The sequence below is a fragment of the Cinclus cinclus genome, chromosome 6, assembly GCF_963662255.1.
Source record: "Cinclus cinclus chromosome 6, bCinCin1.1, whole genome shotgun sequence".
Lineage (NCBI taxonomy): Eukaryota > Metazoa > Chordata > Aves > Passeriformes > Cinclidae > Cinclus > Cinclus cinclus.
Window position 1 is genome coordinate 60410278 of NC_085051.1, and position 20249 is coordinate 60430526.

The window sequence follows — 20249 nt, forward strand, 5'->3', positions numbered from 1 at the left end:
AAGGAGGAAACGTTCCAGGAAGCTGGAACGAAGCTTTTGGCCGCTCCCAGCCCGGATTTCCAGGAGCACTCACGGAGTGCAGCTGCCGGGATTTGAGCTCTTCCTCCCCTCCACCACTGTGGGTGCTCCCACCCCCGTCCCCCGACCCAAAGGCAAACCCTCCTCGTTCCATCGGCCCCTGCAGAGCTGAGATGATGGATGATGGGACAGAGAAAGGATAAACTGCGCTGACCCCGCTCTCGGCCGGGCTTGTGTGTGGGGCCGCTCGCTGACCGCCTGCCGGCTGAGCTGCACGGCAGATTTTGGCCGGGGGCTGCCCCTGTCCTTCCCCCGCGGGTCCCCTTGGATGAAGAGTCACGTTTCTTCCCGGCTCAAGGGAGTGGGATCCGAGGGAGCGAGCGGGGAGCGGCCAGAGCCTCCCGCCCACGCCGCGACCCCGGCCCCGACCCCGGCTGGACGCGGGCCCGGCCCCGGGGGTGTTGTGGCGAGGAGGGGGGGGATGCGGGGCTCCGGAGGGGATGCGGGGCTCCGGAGGGGGGGGATGCGGGGCTCCGGAGGGGATGCGGGGCTCCGGAGGGGATGCGGGGCTCCAGGAGGGAATGCGGGGCTCCGGAGGGGATGCGGGGCTCCAGGAGAGGATGCGGGGCTCCGGAGGGAATGCGGGGCTCCAGGAGGGAATGCGGGGCTCCAGGAGGGGATGCGGGGCTCCGGAGGGAATGCGGGGCTCCAGGAGGGAATGCGGGGCTCCAGGAGGGGATGCGGGACAGGGAGAGGGGATCCCACTCTTCTTCCCGCTGTGGTCCCCCGATCCCCCCGGGATGCCGGTACCGGCCCGGGAGATGCGCGGGGATGAGGAAGGACGGGAGGGGGGAGCCCTCAACCCTGGACGGATTTTGGGTAAAACCCGATTGGCCCAGAACGGGGACGGCCGCTGCTTGGCCACGCCCCTCGGGCTACTCCCTGTCCCGCCCCGCGGGGCCGGGGTCGCCCCGTCCGGTCCGCTCGGCTCCGCTCGGCTCCGCTCGGCTCTTCCCGCTCGGCTCCTCCCGGTCCCGTCGGGGGTTCCCGTGGCCGGTGTCGGGATGCGGGCGGTGCTGGCGGCGGTGCTGGCGGCGGTGCTGGCGGTGGGGGCAGCCCTGCCCCGCCCGGGGCTGCTCCCGCACGGCCCGGGCCGCGGCGATGCCCGGCTCCGGCCCGGGGACGACGAGAGCTCTCCCGGGCTGCTGCTCCGCCGCGCCCTGCGCCTCTACGGCCGCGCTGCCCGCCGCCTCTACGTGAGTCCCGGCTGGCCCCAGCCCCATCCCTGCTCCCCTCTTCTTCCCTGCCCTCCTCCTCACGCCCGCTCTTACTCCTATCCCGCTTCCTCCTCTCCATCATCTCCCTCTCTACCCCCCCACCTTCACTCCGTCCATCTCTCCACACTCTGTACCTCCCTTCTTTCAGCCCTGTCTGTCTCCATCTTCCCACTCTGCTTCCCTCCATCCCTCTGCCGCACCATCCCTCCTTCCTTCTGACTTTTCACCCCTCCGTCTTTCTATCTTTCCCCCCACTCAACCACTTCCTCCCCTGCCTTTACACACCCTCCTCCTCCTCCTGCCCTCCCCTGGCCCTGCATGCGCACCTTGGCTGTCCCACTGCACGTGTTTTTCTCCATCCATCCATCCATCCATCCATCCATCCATCCATCCATCCATCCATCCATCCATCTCCCCCTCCCTGCGGTCTCCTGCCCGGTGTCTCTGGCTGCGGATGAACAAGAGGGCTTTCTCCTCCGCAGCTGTTCCCCAGCCAGCAGCGGCTGCAGCTGGGATGGCCCCTGAGCTGCAGTTCCCTGGGGGATGGAGAAGCCCGAGGTCTTTGTTTTCTGCCCGGCCGGATGGGGCCACGCGGCCCCAGGGCTCTCAGCCCCATGTCCCACTGCCCTGAGGAGAGGGGCACAGGGCGAGGGGACCAGCAGTGGTGGCACCTCTGCAGCCCCTGAGCACCCTGCACCGCTCTCCCTGCAGGTGGGGACCAACGGGGTCATCTCCACCCAGGATTTCCCCAGGGAGACCCAGTACGTGGATGACGATTTCCCCACAGACTTCCCCGTCATCGCCCCCTTCCTGGCCGACCTCGACACCTCCGGGGACAGAGGGAACATCTACTATCGGCAGGATGACTCTTGGGAAGTGCTGGACCAGGCTGTGGGATACATCCAGGCCGGGTTTCCCCGCTCTGCTGGTGCCTTCGTGCCCACCAATGCCTTCATTGCCACCTGGGAGGACGTGGGTGCCTACCAGGAGCTCTCCAAGGACACCGAGCCCTCCACGAAGGTGAGGCCAAAGGGCTGAGCTTGGATGCCCATCCTGTGTGTCATGGGGTGATGAGTTTTTCTGATGTTCTACCCAAAATGCTGAGTCCTTTCTGAGCAGCTGAATGGTGGCTCCATCCATCCTTCCTTGGGTGAGCACCAGGAAGAGCATGGAGCTTTCCCCCTCTGCTCAGAGCTGGGGCAGTGGTGGGGCTGTTGGCCAGAAGAGATTTAGAGGTTGCCTTCATGGCTGGAGGTGCTTGAATAAGGACAAGGAGTGTCAGGACAAGGGAGAATGGCTTCACATTGCTTGGATCAGATGTTAGGAAGAAATTCTTGGCTATGAGGGTGGTGAGGCCCTGGCATGGGGTGCCCAGAGAAGCTGTGGCTGCCCCTGGATGCCTGGAAATGTCCAAGGCTGGACAGAGCTTGGAGCAGCCTGGGACAGTGGAAGGTGTCCCTGCCACGGCAGGGGGTGGAATGAGATGAGTTTTTAAGATCCCCTGAACCCAAACCATTCCACGATTCTCATTCTTTTCAAACAAAGCTTTCCACTGCTGGTAGCTCTGGCTTTGCAGGGCAGAGGGTGGCTGGGGGCAGCTGGGGGAGGCTCTGGTTTAGGTCACCCATTGTCCTCCTGACCTTTACTGGTGGCTCGGGGCTGGTCCTTCCTTCTGCCCCTGTGCTGATCACGCTGGTGAGGAACTGACTTTGGAATTTCCACCGTGGTCTGATTTTGTGCCTGAAAAACAAGCTCATAGGTGTCTGCCAGGTCGGGGGGGTGACCTGTGCTCTCCACCCACGGCGCTGATAAGGCTGCTGTCCCCAAAAACGCTGGGTCAGGAGCTGTCACATCAGGCTGATGACGTGCTGAGGAGGTGACAGCGACGTTCCCAAGCTCCGCTAGCTGCATGGACTCACTGAGTAGGATGAGCTGCACCAGGAAAACTCGGGATGGATACCCAGAGCTGGGTGATGGGTGAGGGGCTCTCACCCAAAGCCCAGCAACAGCCACCAGGTCCCCAAGGACCACCAGGAGCCATCCCCAGGCATCCTCCCACTCCAGGGCCCTTCGGTAGTGCCTTGTCGAGAGGGAAGCCAAGCAAGGCAAGAAGCTGAGGTTTGGAAGGAGACAAGGCACATTTTTTCCTCTCATTTAAAAGTTGGGAAAACAGCTGAAGAGATGCCATCAGGGGCCTCACAGCGACCTCGAAAAAGCAGCCTCCTCTTCTTTTCTCTTCCCCTGTTGTGTTTCTTTTTTTTTTTTTTTTTTTTTTCCTCTGAGAAGTTTGGATCAGGCTTTAAAATGAAACTGGTCTTGTTTGGAAACAAGGAGCTCCAGGGAAAGCTCCTGAAATGTAGCATGTGCCTGTGCTTTGCCAAGCCCCCCCTTCGCCAAAACTGCTAAAAATCTCCCCAAACACCACTGTTTTTTCCCTGACCAAATGTGGTGTTTATGGAAATGCTGCCCTCCTGCTGCTCAGAACCAGGATTGGCTCCAAAGCCTTTCCCCCCACCCTGGAAAGTCACAGCTAATCCCTTTTGAGCCCCAAAAGTAGAAAACTGGGTTAAGATGGAGAGAAGAGGATCTCCCCAAACTCCCTCTTTGGGGGTCCTGCTGGGGTGAGAGATCTGGTAGTGCCGTGTCCCCTCCAATTCCTTGGCACATGCTCCAGGTCTCTGCAGTGACATTTTCCCGGGCTGCAGAGCGGGACAAGGCTGAGCCTGCTTCTGTAGGAGCAAAACTTGCCCTTTTGGGCTGGAATTTGCCCTTTGCAGCTCTTTGCTGGGGGCTTCCCCCCTCCTTCTCTTCATCCCACCGTGCCAGCACATCGATGTCACCCAGCGTGTCCCCTCTCGCCACCCACCCCGAGGCTGAGTGAGTCCTGCAGCTGCTGCTGTGATTTGGCTGCGTGGGGGAGGAATCCAGCCCCGGGGGCAGGGGGGGTTATTCCACCCCCCCCCCCACCCCCCCAGCTTTTTGGCTGCCTTTTCGGGGTCTCTGAATGCCCGAGTGTGCAACAGGCACAACAAGGCTCTTTATATCCTGTGGGGCTGCCAGGAAATCCAGCGATGCTCCGGGGGCCCTGCGCCCCAAAATCAAGGTTAGGGGAGTGGGGGGAGCCCCCAGCCTCCCTCGCACTGCTCTGGGGGTGAAACTGGGAGTTTAATCATTTTTCCTTTGCTCGGTGCTGCTTCCAGCAGCTCGGTGGGAAGGGCTGCTGCTCCCTGCTCGGAGCTGTTTGCCAGGAGAGCAGGAGCTGTGTGGGGTTGGTTTCTCCTGGGGGTGCTGGCTCCAGACACTCCCCATCCGTGGGTTGTGGCCACGGTGCTGCTGCCTGGCACGGCCCCAAGGCTCGCAGGGCTGGCAGGGCAGGCAGCCAGCCTGCCTATAGCGGGATGTATGGGAAGCTGGGAGCATGGGAATGTTTTTTCCGGAGGAAACCGAGCTAAAATTGTTCTCAGGGACAAGCGGGGGGTGCGGGTTTTCCTCTGGAGCTGGGGCGGGGGGGGGGGTGGCGTCAGTGGGAGGACAGGAGTGAGGGGGTATAACCCAGTGCAGGGGTTATATGGCCAGGGATGCTCTTGGGACACCCTTGCACCAAGGGAGTGGCCTGGCTGTGCCATGGGCTCCGAGGAGGATGCTGAGCATCTTCCCAGGATGTGGCACTTGGGGTTTGGCTGGGCATGAGCAGCCCCAGCTCCTGCTCTTGCCCAGGCTGATCATGGAATGGTTTGGGTTGGAGGAAGGGACCTGAAAGAACTTCCAGTCCCACCCCCTGCCATGTGCAGGGAGACCTTTCACTGTCCCAGGCTGCTCCAAGCCCTGTCCAACCTGGTCTTGGACACTTCCAGGGATCCAGGGGCAGCCACAGCTGCTCTGGGCACCCTGTGCCAGGGCATCAACACCCTCACAGCCAGAAATTCCCAATTCCCAATATCCCATCCATCCCTGCCCTCTGTCCATGTGAAGCCATTCCCTGTGTCCTGTCCCTCCATCCCTTGTCCCCAGTCCCTCTCCAGCTCTCCTGGAGCCCCTTCAGGTCCTGGAAGGGGCTCTGAGCTCTCCCTGGAGCCTTCTCTTGTCCATGTGAGCACCCTCAGCTGTCCCAGTCCAGCTCTATGGAGGAACTCTCTGTTGCAGGGCCCTTTTGGGGTGTTTGCATGCCCTGTGGTGTGTGTGGGGCTGCCTCTCACATCCCTGCTCCCCTTCCTTCACCCCTCTGCTGTGCTCCTGCCCCTCCATGGCCATCCATCCGTGCCGCTCTCCCTTTGGCAGCTCAACACCTTCCAGACAGTCATAGCCTACAACGATGAGGACACCTACACCATCTTCCTCTACCCCAGTGGCGGCCTCCAGTTCCTGGGGACGCGGCCCAAGGAGTCCTACAACGTCCAGCTGGAGCTGCCAGCCAGGGTGGGCTTCAGCTGGGGGGACGGCGATGACCCCAAGAGGGATGGGCTCTTCCACAGCCTGGCCAGCAGTGAGCAGGCTCTGAGGAACCTGGAGAGGTAAGCGGAACCTTGTGGGCTGTGAGTGTGTGCAAGGGGAGCAGGGTCACCTTCTCCAAGCCCTGGAGCCTTTTAGAGCATGGAAAAATTTGAGGAGTGAGCTGGGAGTGCTGGGCTGCATCAGGGGCTCAGCCCCACACGCACAGGAGCTGTTTTGGGGTCCTGGAGGGGTGCTGCCACCTTTGGAGATGGCTTTTCCAGCATGGCTGTGAAGATGTTCATATGTGCTGTGTCCACAGGGAGAGCAACACGGGAATTCCTGGCGTGTGGGTTTTCCACGTGGGCAGCGCCGAGCACGTGGAGCCGGGGGGTGGCGAGGGAGCAGCTCCTGCTGTGCCTCAAGGCACCCCTGAGCACCCCAACCCTGGCACCGCTGGCTATTCCCACCCATCCTCCAGTCACACATCCATGGCCCAGCGTCCCAGCCACGGATCCCGCGCCCCGGTGCTCCTGGGCTTTGTCCCAGGAGGGAGGAGGGATGCCCAGGAGCGGAGCCACTGGCTGCAGCCCAGCGGGGACGGTGGCACCCGGCAGAGCCACTCTGCCAACCCCTCCTCCTACAGCTCCGGCCACCACGGCGTGGGCGTGGAGGAGGACGTGCATTTCAACCCCGATGGTGAGTGGCCACAGCCCCTGCCATGGTCCAGTGGGGACCATGACCCAAGGGGGTGATGACTCAGTGGTGACCGAGTGGAGGTGGCTCCCTAAATAAAGCCCCTGACTGGAAATTCACCCTGCCCAGTGCTGGAGGAGCTGCTCCTGCAAAGCTGCTGCCCTCGCAGCTCCTCCTCTCAGTCCGGTCCTGCTGCCAAGGGGCTGTTGGAGCCCCACAGCCCTGCTCGCCGGGCTTGCCGAGGGAAAAGGCAGGAGCGTGGGAGGGGGTGGGATGCTCAGGGGACAGGTCCCAGCACGAGGTCACAATTGGCCTTGCCACCCTCCCCGCCACCGAGCCAGCTGTGGAGCTGCCGTGGCACGTGCCCGGGGTAGCAGAGTCCCGTCCCCAGCCAACTGTCTCCCAAAAATACCCTCAGGAATTTGATCTCGTGCCCTCTGTCAGATCTGCCTGAAATCAGGCAACAGGTTCCAAACCCTCCACCACCCCTCTGCCTCCCGGGTGACTCTCTTGGGAACTACCCCTGCCAGCTGGCTCGTTTCCAGGCGGAGATTTTGGGGCCAAGAAAGCAAAGCACCCACCCCCCCCCCCCCCCCCACCCCCTGCAAAGGGTGGCTTTGTCATTGTGTCCCCAACCTTTCCCCTTTGTCCCCAGTGTTCACCTACAGCGCAGCCAGCAAGGAGACGTGTGCCCAGCACCACGGGAGCTGCTCCCCTCACGCCTTCTGCACCGACTACGCCACCAGCTTCTGCTGTCACTGCCGGGCCACCTTCTACGGGAACGGGCGGCAGTGCCTGCCCGAAGGTACGCGGGGTGGGCGGCGGGCACGGGCAGCCCGTGCCTGGGTGGCCACTGCCAGGTGTGCCCATCTCCCCACCCAGGGGCCGTGCATCGCCTCAACGGGAAGGTGAGCGGGAGCTTGAGGGTGGGACGAGCGTCCGTCCGCTTCCAGGACGTGGATCTGCACGCATACATCGTGGGCAGCGACGGCAGAGCCTACACGGCCATCAGCGGGGTGCCCCAGCCCGCTGCCCGTGCCCTGCTGCCCCTGCTGCCCGTCGGGGGGCTCTTCGCCTGGCTCTTTGCCCTGGAGGAGCCTGGCTCTGAGAATGGCTTCAGCATCGCCGGTGAGCGGGGATTTGGGATGCGGCTCCTCGGGATGGGTGGTCAGGGGTTCGGCGCTGGGTTTGGCCAATCCTCTCAGCTGGTGATCACCTCACGGGCATGCCGGAGTAGCAGGGAAGGATGCTTTGGGGTTGTCCCTGTAAATGGTGCCCGTTCCCTTTTCCTGCCCAGGCGCTGAATTCACCCAGAACCTGGAGGTGACGTTTTACCCTGGTGGGGAGACGGTCCAGGTCACTCAGACAGCCGAGGGCCTGGGGCCGGACAATTATTTAAGCCTCAGGACACACATCCAAGGTGAGGTGCCATTCCTGCCAGAGAACGTCACCGTCCACATCACTCCCTACAAGGAACTCTACTCCTACTCCAGCTCAGGTAAGACCCCTGCTCACCTGGCTTCAATTCCTCACACACCACCCCCGAACGCCCGAAAACGCACCGACGCTGACACCGTTTTCCCCACATCCCACGGCGCTCAGCCGTGACATCCTCAGGCCAGCGGGAATACGTGGTGACCGCGGGCACTGCCAACCAGACCTTGTCCTACCGCCTGCGCCAGAACATCACCTTCTCGGGGTGCCCGCACGCGCGGCTGCCGGCGCGGCAGCAGCTCTCGGTGGCGCGAGCCTTCGCCCTCTTTGACGGCCACGAGCACGTCCTGCGCTACGCCCTGGCCGCCCGCATCGGCCCGGCACGAGGTGAGCACCGGCACCCGTCGCCTTTTGTCTTCTTTTCCTTCTTTGCCGCGGTTGGGATGGAATGCACGAGAGAGACGGAGTCGCTCGTTGGGATTTGGATGTTTGTTAATTCTTGTCTACATTGCGGTGGGCTCTACAGCACTTGTAGCTAGCGAGATAAAAATGGAGGTGTATCTCTCTCTCTACAAGGTCTTTTAATGGTCCAATTAAGAATGAACACCTAAATTGTTTTTACTTTTAACCCAATAACTAATCACCCGTGACCCACAATGTGGGTTTTTCTGTCCAATCACAAAAGTACTACCCAGACCCATGACGAAGAAGGTGAAAAAGAAAGACACCTCCACCCTAAAACCTCCATCTTGCTTTCTATATATTGTTATATTCAAAAACCTTAAATCCTAAGTTTTCCAGCATGTGATATTACACACTTCTATTCAAACTACACTCCAATGATTCTAATTCTGTTACTCAGTTTTGGAAGCCTTCTCCACAGCCTCAGGTCAAAAGCAGTGTTTTCTTGGGGGTCAGTGCCTGTCAACACAGAAAGCCCAAAATTCCCAGTTTTCAGGGTTCCAACAAGCACCCACCCCAGGTGCCAATCCACATGCCAATGCAGGGTGCCAGCCCTCAGCAGGATTGCCACCACCTCCCAAAGCTGTGGTGTGCTGGCTTTGCCCAGAACCATCAAAAAAGGAGGGGTTTTCCAAGCAGCTTGAGTTGGGGGGTGGCATATTCACGGTTCCTTGCCTGGGACAACGATGGTGCAGCACAGTGGTGATACCCACATTGGGTATAAGTGGGGATCATCACTCCCTGTGTCTCCCAAATCTTTTATTCCCCCCAACATCCCTCTGTGCCCGCAGATGGTGCCGAGTATCCCGTGGTGAGCCCATGCCAGGATGGCACCCACGCGTGCGAGGCGCCGGCGCGCTGCCAGCCCGGAGTGGGCACGGAGTACACGTGCGAGTGCGCGGCCGGGTATCGCGGAGATGGACGGGGCTGCCGAGGTCAGCGGGGCTGGGGGGGAGCTGGTGCATCTCTGCACCACGGTGGTTGCTGGTATTTGGGGTGCTGGGATATCACAGCACCCACAGACCTTCATAGGTTTGCATCGGGGGGGAAACTGAGGCAGCATGCTGGAGTTCCCTGGGGAAGCGCTCCAGGAGCAAACGATAAAGAAGAGAGAGAAAAAAAAAGGAGAGACAGGAAAAAAAGCAAAAGCAGTGGGAACATAATCCCTGCGTTTCATAAATCTAGCCATCTTCATTGTTGCTTTCTTGTCACGCCAAACTTCACATTGTGAATTTATCTTCCAAATTTGGAGTCCCTTTCCACAAGAAGTTGCCCAGTGCCAGTGAGTTGCACTGCACAGTGATGCTGGAGAGGAATTCAAGGATCCTGCCTTTCGATGAGGAGCAGGTTTCCCTCTCCTAAAATTCCAGCTTAAGTGACCAATCTGATCACTTAATTTCAGGAGAAGGGAACCGAGTTTTAAACCATAAATTGTTGAGAATATTGGTGTGCCTTGAAGAAATGCTTCTTCATCAAAAGTGATCACTTTATCACTTTACCAAAAGCGATCTTGTTCTTTTCTTCCCCCTGTTTTGAGCCGATTAGAAAGTTAATTCTGTAGCTGATTAAGTTCAGTGACAGGCATGGGATGGGCGGCGTGGGGCAGGATATTCCCTGTCAGACCATGAGCAGCCACACCATGAAAAAGGGGGTGTCCTACCACCATCGGGGTGCCCGGTGTCTCCTCCTTTTCCCCAGATGTGGATGAGTGCACCGAGGGCTTGAGCCAGTGCGGCCCCTTCTCCATGTGCCTGAACGTGCCGGGCAGTTTCCGCTGTGAGTGCCGCAGCGGCTACCGGCCAGCCGGGGACGGGCAGGCGTGTGTGCGTAAGTGCTGACCCCAACTGGAGCGTCCCCAAAGTCTGTGCCCCATGTACGTGCCCTGACCACCCTTCCCCTTCCCCCACAGCGCTGGCACCGCCGAGTGACCCCTGCGAGGACGGGAGGCACCCCTGCGCTCCGAGGGACCGGGCGCGATGCCTGTCCCGCGGTGACGGCCGCGCCACCTGCCAGTGCCTCCCCGGCTACACCGGCGACGGCATCCAGTGCTCCGGTGAGGTGGGCACGGGAGGGACCCCACAGCACAGCTGATCCCATCAGGGGTGTCCCTGTCCCCGCTGATCCCATCTTCCCCCTGCACAGACGTGGATGAGTGTGCCGAAAGCCCGTGTCACCCGGCCGCCATCTGCTACAACGCCCCGGGCTCCTTCTCCTGCCGCTGCCGGCCGGGCTATGCGGGTGACGGCTTCCAGTGCACGTACGGTGAGGTGTCCGCTCACCCCTGTGCCCTCTCTGCTTGGCACAGCTTCCCCGGCCTCACTCTCCTCTCTTCTGGCTTTCCAGCGGTGGAAGGGAACCCACAGCGCCTCACGCCCTGCCAGCACGAGCGGATGTACCCGCGGGAGGTGCCACCCCTGGGTGACGGGCACGTGCCCCAGTGCGACGAGCAGGGCCGGTACCGACCCCTGCAGTGCCACGGCAGCTCTGGGCACTGCTGGTGCGTGGATGCCGCGGGGCAGGAGATCGCCGGCACCCGGACGGCGCCGGGCACCACTCCCCCACGCTGCGGGAGCCCAGGTCAGTGACACCCTCCAGGGGTGAGGGGAGCAGGGTTGGGGCTCCTTGGGCATCCCTGGGTGTCCCAATAGCATCCCAGTGTGGCCCAGCTGTCAGCAGTGTAGGGATGGTGGGGCCACAGCGAGTGGAGGGGAGCCATAAACTAAACGGCCATTAATTAGAACTTGAGAAGTTTCACCTTAGCATGAGGAAGAATTTCGTAAATTCTGGAGCCCTGTAAAAGCAGCCCAGGGAGGGTGTGGAGTCTTCCTCTCTGGAAATAATCCAAACCCACCTGGGCACATCCCTGTGTCACCTCCTCCAGGTGACCCTGCCTTGGCAGGGACGTTGGACTGGAGGATCTCCAGACGTCCCTCCCAACCCTAAGGATTCTGTGACTCTGCAACCCTCTCCCCAACCACCCTTCTAGGGCTTCACTGAGGGCAGGGTGCTGTCAAGTGGGTGCATCGAGGGGCTCCTGGGTGTTTAGGGTGCCCTGGCCCATTGAGTTACAGTGGCTGTGGCTGTGGCCATTGGGCCACCTCCTGTGTCAACTTGTGATGGAGGAAACACCTATGGGGTGTCGAGGGAGCCGCACTGGGGCAGCCCTGACCCTTGCCCCAGACCAAGGGGAGCTGGCAGACAGAAGTGGTGCCAAGTGGCTCCAGGTGAGCCGCGTGGCACCCCCTGAGCCCGGGCTGGGGGCGTTTGCCGTCGGCAGAGTCCATCCAGCAGCTGACGCCCTGCGAGCACGCGCGGATGTACCCGCGGGAGGTGCCACCCCTGGGTGACGGGCACGTGCCCCAGTGCGACGAGCAGGGCCGGTACCGACCCCTGCAGTGCCACGGCAGCTCCGGGCACTGCTGGTGCGTGGATGCCGCGGGGCAGGAGATCGCCGGCACCCGGACGGCGCCGGGCACCACTCCCCCACGCTGCGGGAGCACAGGTCAGTGCCCAGGTGTCCTGGTTTAGGGCAAATTTGGGAGGAAACCTCTGAATGGGGTCCCTCTAGGAAACAGATTCGAGCAGTCCCTCCCCCAGCTGGTTCGGGGAAAAATACTTCCTCAGAGAGAAGTGGGGAAAAAAAAAATCCTGTTTATTTAACAGGCAAAGCACTCTCCAGCACAAAAATGAGCAATACTAAACAACAAAACCTCTAGCTGTTCTGAAGAGATGACAAATTCAGCAGTGTCCCTTCCGTGGGTTGCAGCCCGGCTCACTCAGGCTGTTCTCAGTCCCTCCAGTCTGGGAAATGTCACAGCCCAGGCCAGGCCTGGTGGGACACAGGTGTGAGCTCCTGGTGCTCCTCTGGGTTTTAAGTCCAGAGCAGGTTTGAACAATTCGAAGGAAAAAGGAAAGAAAATCCACAGTCCAGGGAACTTAGCCAGAAAAACTGAGCAAAAGCAAAGGAGAGCTCTGTCCTGCTGTCCTCCGCAGACAGCACAGCCTGTGTGAAGGATGCAGGGCAGCAAGTGCAGTCCCTGATAACAAACTGTGCACCTCTTCTCTCCCCCTTCACTCCTGGAACCAGCCTTAAAGCTGCAGAACTCAATATTCAGCACCAAGAGAACAGACCACGGGGGAGACGAGCATCATAAAATCACCCCAAGACACTAGGGCAGCGGGGGGGGGGGGGGACACAGGGCTCTGCAAAGCCTTGAGTAGGATGGTGACTGTCACCTTCCCATGCCAGAGCCCACGGAACGTCCCCCCAGCATGTGCGAGCGCTGGCGGCAGAGTTTGCTGGAGCACTACGGGGGCAGCCCCCGAGGGGACCAGTACGTGCCACAGTGTGACCCCAGCGGGGACTTCACCCCGCTGCAGTGCCACGGGGACAGCGGCTACTGCTGGTGCGTGGAGCAGAGCGGCAGGGAGATCCCGGGGACGCGCTCCGAGCCTGGCATCACCCCACCCTGTGAGATCCCCAAAGTGACCCCGCCGCACCGACAGCACCGCGCCAGCCCCGGGCGTGGAGCCCAGGGGACAACGCCGCCTGAACCATCTCTGTCCCCCCAACATGCCAGGTCTGCCCAGTGTGGCCCCACCCAGCGTCCGGCCCGAGCCACGACCCGACGTGTCCCCTCCGGCCACGGGGACGTTTCTGCTCTATGCCCAGGGCCAGCAGATCGGCTACCTCCCGCTGAACGGCACCCGGCTGCACAAGGAGGCGGCCAAGACCCTGCTGTCCCTGCATGTACGGTATCCTTGGGGTGGGGATGGGGTGCGGGGATACCAGAGGGAGTCTGGAGTCTCTGAACCCCTTGTTTGAGCTGTCACAGTTTGAGGGGGTCACCTCTTGAGGGTTGATTGTTGGTAGTTGGGGATATTGGCTGTGCTGGCTGCCGTGGTGGCATTTTGGATGAGTGACAGGACAAGGGGGAATGGCTTCCCAATGGCAGGGTTAGATGGGATATTGGGATGAAATTATTATTGGGATGAGTGGGAGGGTGGGCAGGCCCTGGCACAGGGTGCCCAGAGAAGCTGTGGCTGCCCCTGGATCCCTGGAAGTGTCCAAGGCCAGGCTGGAGCAGCCTGGGATGGTGGAAGGTGTCCCTGCCCATGGCACTGGTTGGAACTGAATGATCTTTAAGGTCCCTTCCAAGCCAAACCATTCTAGGATTCTATGGATTCTATTTCCACCTCCCTCCAGTCATCCCCAGCAGAGACACAGGGCTCAGACAGGTCCCAGACCTGGGACTGCTCACAAAGGGAAGGAGCTCAAGTGCTCCCAGAGCTCTCCAGGGTCAGTCACAGCTCAAACTTCCAGCTGCAGGGCTGGCCTTTTTTTCCTTCCTTGGACTCCCTTGGAGCATGGCCATGTGCCTCTCCAGCCAGGCCGGGCCAAGACAGAGGAGCACTGGAATCTGGGCCAGGACCTTCCCTGCACCCTGGGGAAGTGAAGGAACTTGCCAAATATTCCCTCGCCCCATCCTGAAGGTCATTCCCCGGGCTGGCTTCACTCTTGGAGCACGCTCTCCTTCAGGAGAAGGGTTCAAATTCATCTGGATGTGGGTGTGAGCCGGCACCAGCTGACCTAAAATCCTCGGCTGCAGGATTCAGCTGGGAGGGTGCAGTGGGAACCCACTGGAGAAGAGTTTTGCTGTGGAAATAGGATTTGAGTTTCATTCCCCAGGCAGTTCTCAGTGCTGGCCGATGGGCTGAGGTTTCTCCCTGAGCTTCCTGCAGGATCTCACCCGTGTCCCTGTCCTGACCCTGGCAGGGCTCCATCGTGGTGGGGATCGACTACGACTGCAGGGAGAGGATGATTTACTGGACTGACGTGGCCGGCCGGACCATCAGCCGGGCGGGTCTGGAGCCAGGCTCCGAGCCAGAGACCATCATCAGCTCAGGTGTGCTCCTGTCCCCAGTGTCACCTGCCCAAAGCCACAGCTCTGTCCCCATCGCAGCTCCGGGGTCCTCCCGTTGACGCCTTATCAGGTTACTTAAAAACAGAGACCAGGCAAGATTAAGAGAATAAAAAGTGATTGTACTGAAGGACCTTCAGGTACATTTAGGGCAGACAAAGCCCCCCAGGGACTACACCCAAAATGGAAAATGGGTCATGAGTTTTCACACTTTTATAAATTTGGTCCATTTGCATATTGGGGGTTCATCTCCCCGTTACAGCTTCAGGTAATGAAGTCATTTACCCCAAGTTTGCACCCTCAACTCACTTTTGTTTCCATTTTTCGGGGTCTGAGGTAGTGTGGTGTCCTTGATTGCCAGGAGAATGTCCTTGATTCCCTGGAGAGGAATTGCTGTGTCTAACCAAAATATGAAAGCAGTAGCCAGCACTCTACATAGAGTTTAGAGTTATCCACCAAAGAATTACAGTATTACTGTAATTATATGAGAAATATATGAATATATAAATACATAAAATATATAAACATACAAAAAATACAAAAGTTAAAATCTTAAGGCATCACCATCCTTCACAAGAGGCACAAAACCACAGCTACAGTCCATTGGTTGCAACCATCAAAGCCTCACAGGAGAGAGCGCATGCACACTTTTGCGTAAATGTATATATATGTGTATATATGTACATATGTATATATATATATATATATACACATATAACAATTTTAATATACAATATATAACAATTATAACAATAAAATATATAACATTGTTAACAATATAGAACATTAAAAATAACAATATATACCATTATTAACAATATATACCATTAACAATAGCAATATCTAATATTATTAACAATATATACCATTAACAATAACAATATATTCCATCATTGACAATATATGTATATATATATAACATTATTAGGCATAACAATATATGATACTAACAATATCTGACATTATTAACAATCTATAACATTAACAGTAAAATCTAACATTATTAACAATACATATATAACTATTAAGATCAACAATATCTAACACTATTACCAATATGTACCATTACTAACAATGCACATATAACAATTTTAATCCGCACACGTATAAATCTAACAATTGTGGTCTGGGGATGCCCGAGGCATTTCCCTGAGCGTGGCCATGCCCCAGCAGCTCTGCTGAGCCCCGAGGGTCTGGCCGTGGACCACGTTGGCCGGGCGCTGTTCTGGACGGACAGCGGGCTGGACCGGATCGAGCGCGCGCGCCTCGACGGATCCGAGCGCCGCGTGCTCTTCGACACCGACCTCGTCAACCCCCGCGCCATCACTGTGGACCCCGTGAGAGGGTGAGCAGAAATCCCACTGGGATTTTAGGGCTTTGCAAATTACGCCTTCCAAGAACCTTGTGATGTTGGGAAATGAAAGTTCAATATGGTTTTATAGGTGTGTGTGGGGAGGAGGTGGATTCCTCTGCAGGTAATCCTGAGATGGTGAGCAGAAATCCCACGGGGATTTTAGGGGCTCTGCAAGGTGTACCTTGTAATTTAGAGGGTGAGCAGAAATCCCACTGGGATTTTAGGGCTTTGCAAATTGCGCCTTCCAACTGAGAGGGTAAGCAGAAATCCCACTGGGATTTTAGGGCTTTGCAAGGTGCACCTTCCAACTGAGATGGTGAGCAGAAATCCCACTGGGATTTTAGGGCTTTGCAAGGTGCACCTTCCAACTGAGATGGTGAGCAGAAATCCCACTGGGATTTTAGGGCTTTGCAAATTACGCCTTCCAAGAACGCCGCGCTGTTGGGAAACGGAAGTTCAATACGGTTTTATAGATGTGTGTGGGGAGGAGGTGGATTCCTCTGCAGATAATCCTGAGATGGTGAGCAGAAATCCCACGTGGATTTTAGGGCTTTGCAAGGTGCACCTTCCAAGAACCTTGTGATGTTGGGAAATGGAAGTTCAATACGGTTTTATAGGTGTGTGTGGAGGAGATGGATTCCTCTGCAGATAACCCTGTGAGGCCTCCTTGGTATTCTCTTTGAGATAAGAAAAACTGCTTACTTAGAATGACTAATGCTAGAGAAATGTTAGACCCTCACTTATCTTTCTAGAAGATGGTTGGTTAGAATTGGGTTTCTGTAATTGGTTATTTTACACTTAGAACTTTTTTTGTAGTTGGATAGTGCTTCAATTGTGTACCCTCCTGGCTTACTTTTGATCCTCCCAAAACCTATAAAATACCTGTAGTAACCCCATGTATTTGGACTGCTGCCTGACCCCCTTCATGGAAGAGTAAAGCCTGTGGAAATGTCTGTGCTGCTTTCCCAGTCTCTTTCCATCAGCTGAGGAAGGTCTCAGTAAGTGGAGATGAAATCATAAAAGAGCTGACTGCCTAGAGATGCAATGCTTACAGACCTTGTGGCTGAAATCTGCCAGGAGGGCAGACAGACACAGATGTGTACCTATAACAGAATGATTTTTGAATGTACAATTTGAAGAAATAATAAATTTTGATATAGAAGAATTGTTGAGCTAGTTTTATTAGCTAAGAAGTTAAAGGGTAAAATGAGTTGAAAGGGGTTTTTATGATTTAAAGGATAAATTTATTTTAAACAGAAGATGTTTTCATTAACCAAAAAAAAAACTTACAAGTAAAAGAAACAAGAAAAAGGCCGTAAACAAGAAAGCCGGTGTTGCAAGTAGAAAAATTAACTCGGCATTTTCTACTGCACGAAAACTGTAAAACAACTTTTAGCTTCAACTGTAATATACTAACTTTTTGTAATTAAAACATAGTAACATGAATACGGTAATGTTAGTAGTTATAATAAGCTGTAAGTAATTAAGTAATAGTATAAGTAATAAAAGTATTGATTAGTTGTTATCAAATATGATATTTTGTAAAGAAAAGTATATCATGTATCATAACTAGATCTAGAATGGGCTTTAAACAAGCCTACAGGTCATGGTAACTGCTGTGGGCTGAGCTCTTGTTACCCACGACCTGTAAATTCCTGTATCATCTGAACACAATAGACAGACCCATAAATTCCTGTATCATCTGAACACAATGGACAGACCCATAAATTCCTGTACCATCTGAATGCAATAAACAGCATTTTCAAGAGCCACCTGGAGCCCTGCATCCCTCGTTTGGGCTCTTACACTGCACGTCCTGTGGGAGGGATTGGCTCTGCTCCCCAGCCTCTCTTTTTATTTAATAATTCAAGATTTGGCTGAAAGTGCTGTTTTAGTATGAGGACATAGGTTATTTTGGAAATCTGTGCCTCCAGGGTGCTGTTGGGATACAAAATATGCTCCTCCTCAGACTCGCCCTAGCTGAGCAGTTTGGGTCATAAACATGTTTGATATTGTTCTGCTTTGCTTGGAGAGGTTTTATCCTAATCAAATAAAGATGGTTCAGGCACTGATAAGGGAAAACCAGGCCTTGCTCCTGGCAGAATAATCTCCCACCACTCCTTACAGTTCTTTTTGTGCATTATTTCCCAAGTAACCTTTACTGGACGGACTGGAATCGTGAAGCTCCCAAAATTGAAACTTCCACGGTCAATGGAGCCAACAGGAGGGTTCTGGTGCACACAGACATTGGTTTGCCCAATGGCCTGACTTTTGACCCCTTCTCCAAGCTGCTGTGTTGGGCAGATGCAGGTAATGTCCCCAAGGATGGATCAGAGAACGTCACACTGAGCCTCGAGGGAAAATCCTGGATGCCTTTAGCCCAGTGCTACCTTTGGGCTCCAGTGCTGTGCCAGCTGAGGTTTAAATTGTATTTTAGGAAATATCTTTTCATAGAAAATGTTGTTGCTCAGGGCAGTGGTAGAGTCCTTGTCCCTGGAGGGATTTAAAAGCCCTGTGGATGTGGCACGTGGGGACACGCAGCAGTGGTGGCCTTGGCAGTGCTGGGAATGGTTGGACTTGGTCTCGGGGAGTTTATTCCAGCTTGGATTTTATGATTCTACATCTTTTAGGCTGAAAAGCTGACTCAAAATGTAATAAATCAGGAAAAGGTTCTTCCCCCAGAGGGTGCTGGGCACTGCCCGGGCTCTCCCCAGGGAACAGTGACATTCCTGGGGCTGCCAGAGCTCCAGGAGCGTTAGGAAGGCACTGCCAGGGCTGCCCAGGGTGGGATTTTTGGGGTTTCCTGTGATCCTTGTGAGTCTGTGAAATACCAAGAGCATATTTGGTGTGGCATTTTCAGTGGGAGGGGGGGAACATTTTGTGTTTGAACAGGCACCAAGCACCTGGAATGCACATTCCCGGATGGCAGCGGCCGGCGCCTCATCCAGAGCAACCTCAACTACCCCTTCAGCATCATCAGCTACGCCAACCACTTCTACCACACGGACTGGAGACGGTGAGCAGGACAAAACCCAAGCCCTGCACGCCTGGGAATGCTGAGCTCCCCTCCCTGAGAGGAATCCCAGCCTGCTCCCAAATCCTGGAGCCTGCCCAGAGCTCTCCTGAGTGTGGCTTCAGCAATACCTGCTTGTAAATCTCAGCACGGAGTTGTTTAGACACAAACTCAGCTCCCTGGGAGGGACAGAAACAGTGGTTTGGGTTTGTTTATTTTTTTGGTTTTTTTTTTTTTTTTTTAACTAAAACTTGGCTCAAGTCTCTGGGTCTAGACTAGGTCCAAGGAAAGATCCTGTCCTCAGCTGTTCCCTTTGCCTCTCTTCCCACTCCAGCTGGAAGCTCTCACAACTCTCATCCAGTCTTAGATTACAACAAACACTTAAGAGCTTGCCACGCTTGGAGGGGAGTCTCAGGGAGATAATCTCTCCTTGGAAGGCTCTTTTCTGTAGCTGCATCACCAGAGAGAAATGCACTGACTGAGCTGGAGGAGGATTTTACAGGGCAAATTTCTTTCCGCTTGTCCTGCAGGTGTTCAGACCAAGTTTTTCAGCGGCCTCTTCTTAAACACACATAAATAGGGTAAAAACTCCAAGTTTCATAGGTGAATAAAACACTTCTTCCCCTTTTTTTCACCAGGGATGGGGTGATAGCTGTAGATAAAGAAACAGGCTCCTTCACTGATGAGTATCTTCCAGAGCAGCGATCCCACCTCTATGGAATCACAGCAGTTTATCCCTACTGCCCTGGAGGTAAATCCCACCCAAACCCCATCCCCTTGTGAATTCTGAGGGCTGCTCGGTGCCTGACACACTAAAAAAAAATCTCCATTTCTCCCCCCAGCCAAGAAATAATAACTCCATTTTTAAGGAAACAACCATCTTTGCACCTGGAGACACTTCAGACCCAGAGAACTGTCACTGCATACAAGGTGGGGAGAAGTCACTCACCAAGGCCAACAAAGTGCCCTGCTTTCCTGCAAAAGATTTTAAAATATTTTTTATAGTTATACCTCAAGACTTTACTACTGTACTTTTTTACCAAGTGAAAAATGTTGAGATTTCACCAAAAAAAAAAAAAAATTCTGGGAAGCTCAAGCCATGACTCAAACTCTTGCTCATGCAAGATTTAAACTGCAGCTTTTTTTTTTTTTTTTTTTACTCCAACGTTTTATTTTAGTGGAAGAAGAATGGATTAATTTTTCTAGTTTTGACAACCTGACCAAGAAGTCCTTTTTTTTTAAAAAAAAAAAAAAAAGTAAAAATTTAAGTGCCTATGGGAAGCTGTAGATGCAGTAAATTGCTGGGTCTAAATAAAAAACAGCCCTGAAGACAGAGACTGTGTGTGTGCTCCAAAATCCTGCAGAACAGGGATGGGACGTGGCAAAGGCATTGAAGATTTTCCAGAGGATGATTCTGTGTTTTCACCACTGCCTCCATGCATGTCTTTTAGTATTTATATTAGAAGAATATGCTAGAATTGATCTGTTCATGCTTGTTGGGTCTCCCAAGTGCCTTCCTAGACCTAGCCAGTGTAGACCAATACATGTTCAGAAATACCAGTTACATTGTAATGCTTCACTTTTTCTAGGTTACTTCAATAATTGAATAAAAAAGGTTGGTTTAAGTATCCCTTTGGATTCAGTTT

At 55.3% G+C, this 20249-nt stretch overlaps 1 protein-coding gene across 1 annotated transcript; it reads left to right on the top strand.

Annotated features, from left to right (window-relative positions):
- Positions 1 to 1082: 1082 nt before the first annotated feature.
- Positions 1083 to 20209, top strand: NID2 (nidogen 2). The gene is made up of 22 exons (XM_062495444.1): positions 1083 to 1274; positions 2007 to 2315; positions 5574 to 5806; positions 6046 to 6422; positions 7075 to 7224; positions 7302 to 7547; positions 7717 to 7917; positions 8022 to 8240; positions 9107 to 9250; positions 10014 to 10142; positions 10225 to 10368; positions 10458 to 10577; positions 10659 to 10892; positions 11593 to 11817; positions 12565 to 12786; positions 12896 to 13065; positions 14092 to 14221; positions 15407 to 15581; positions 17743 to 17900; positions 18483 to 18606; positions 19242 to 19354; positions 20193 to 20209. The coding sequence occupies exons 1-22, from the start codon at positions 1083 to 1085 to the stop codon at positions 20207 to 20209; spliced, it is 4032 nt and encodes a 1343-aa protein (XP_062351428.1).
- The last annotated feature ends 40 nt before the right edge of the window (positions 20210 to 20249 follow it).

Bases quoted from the DNA above. Each gene is read 5' to 3' on its own strand.
- NID2 (XM_062495444.1), top strand. From the start codon at position 1,083: ATGCGGGCGGTGCTGGCGGCGGTGCTGGCGGCGGTGCTGGCGGTGGGG. The intron at 5,807-6,045 runs GTAAGCGGAACC...CTGTGTCCACAG, and splicing joins GCTCTGAGGAACCTGGAGAG to GGAGAGCAACACGGGAATTC. The intron at 9,251-10,013 runs GTCAGCGGGGCT...CCTTTTCCCCAG, and splicing joins AGATGGACGGGGCTGCCGAG to ATGTGGATGAGTGCACCGAG.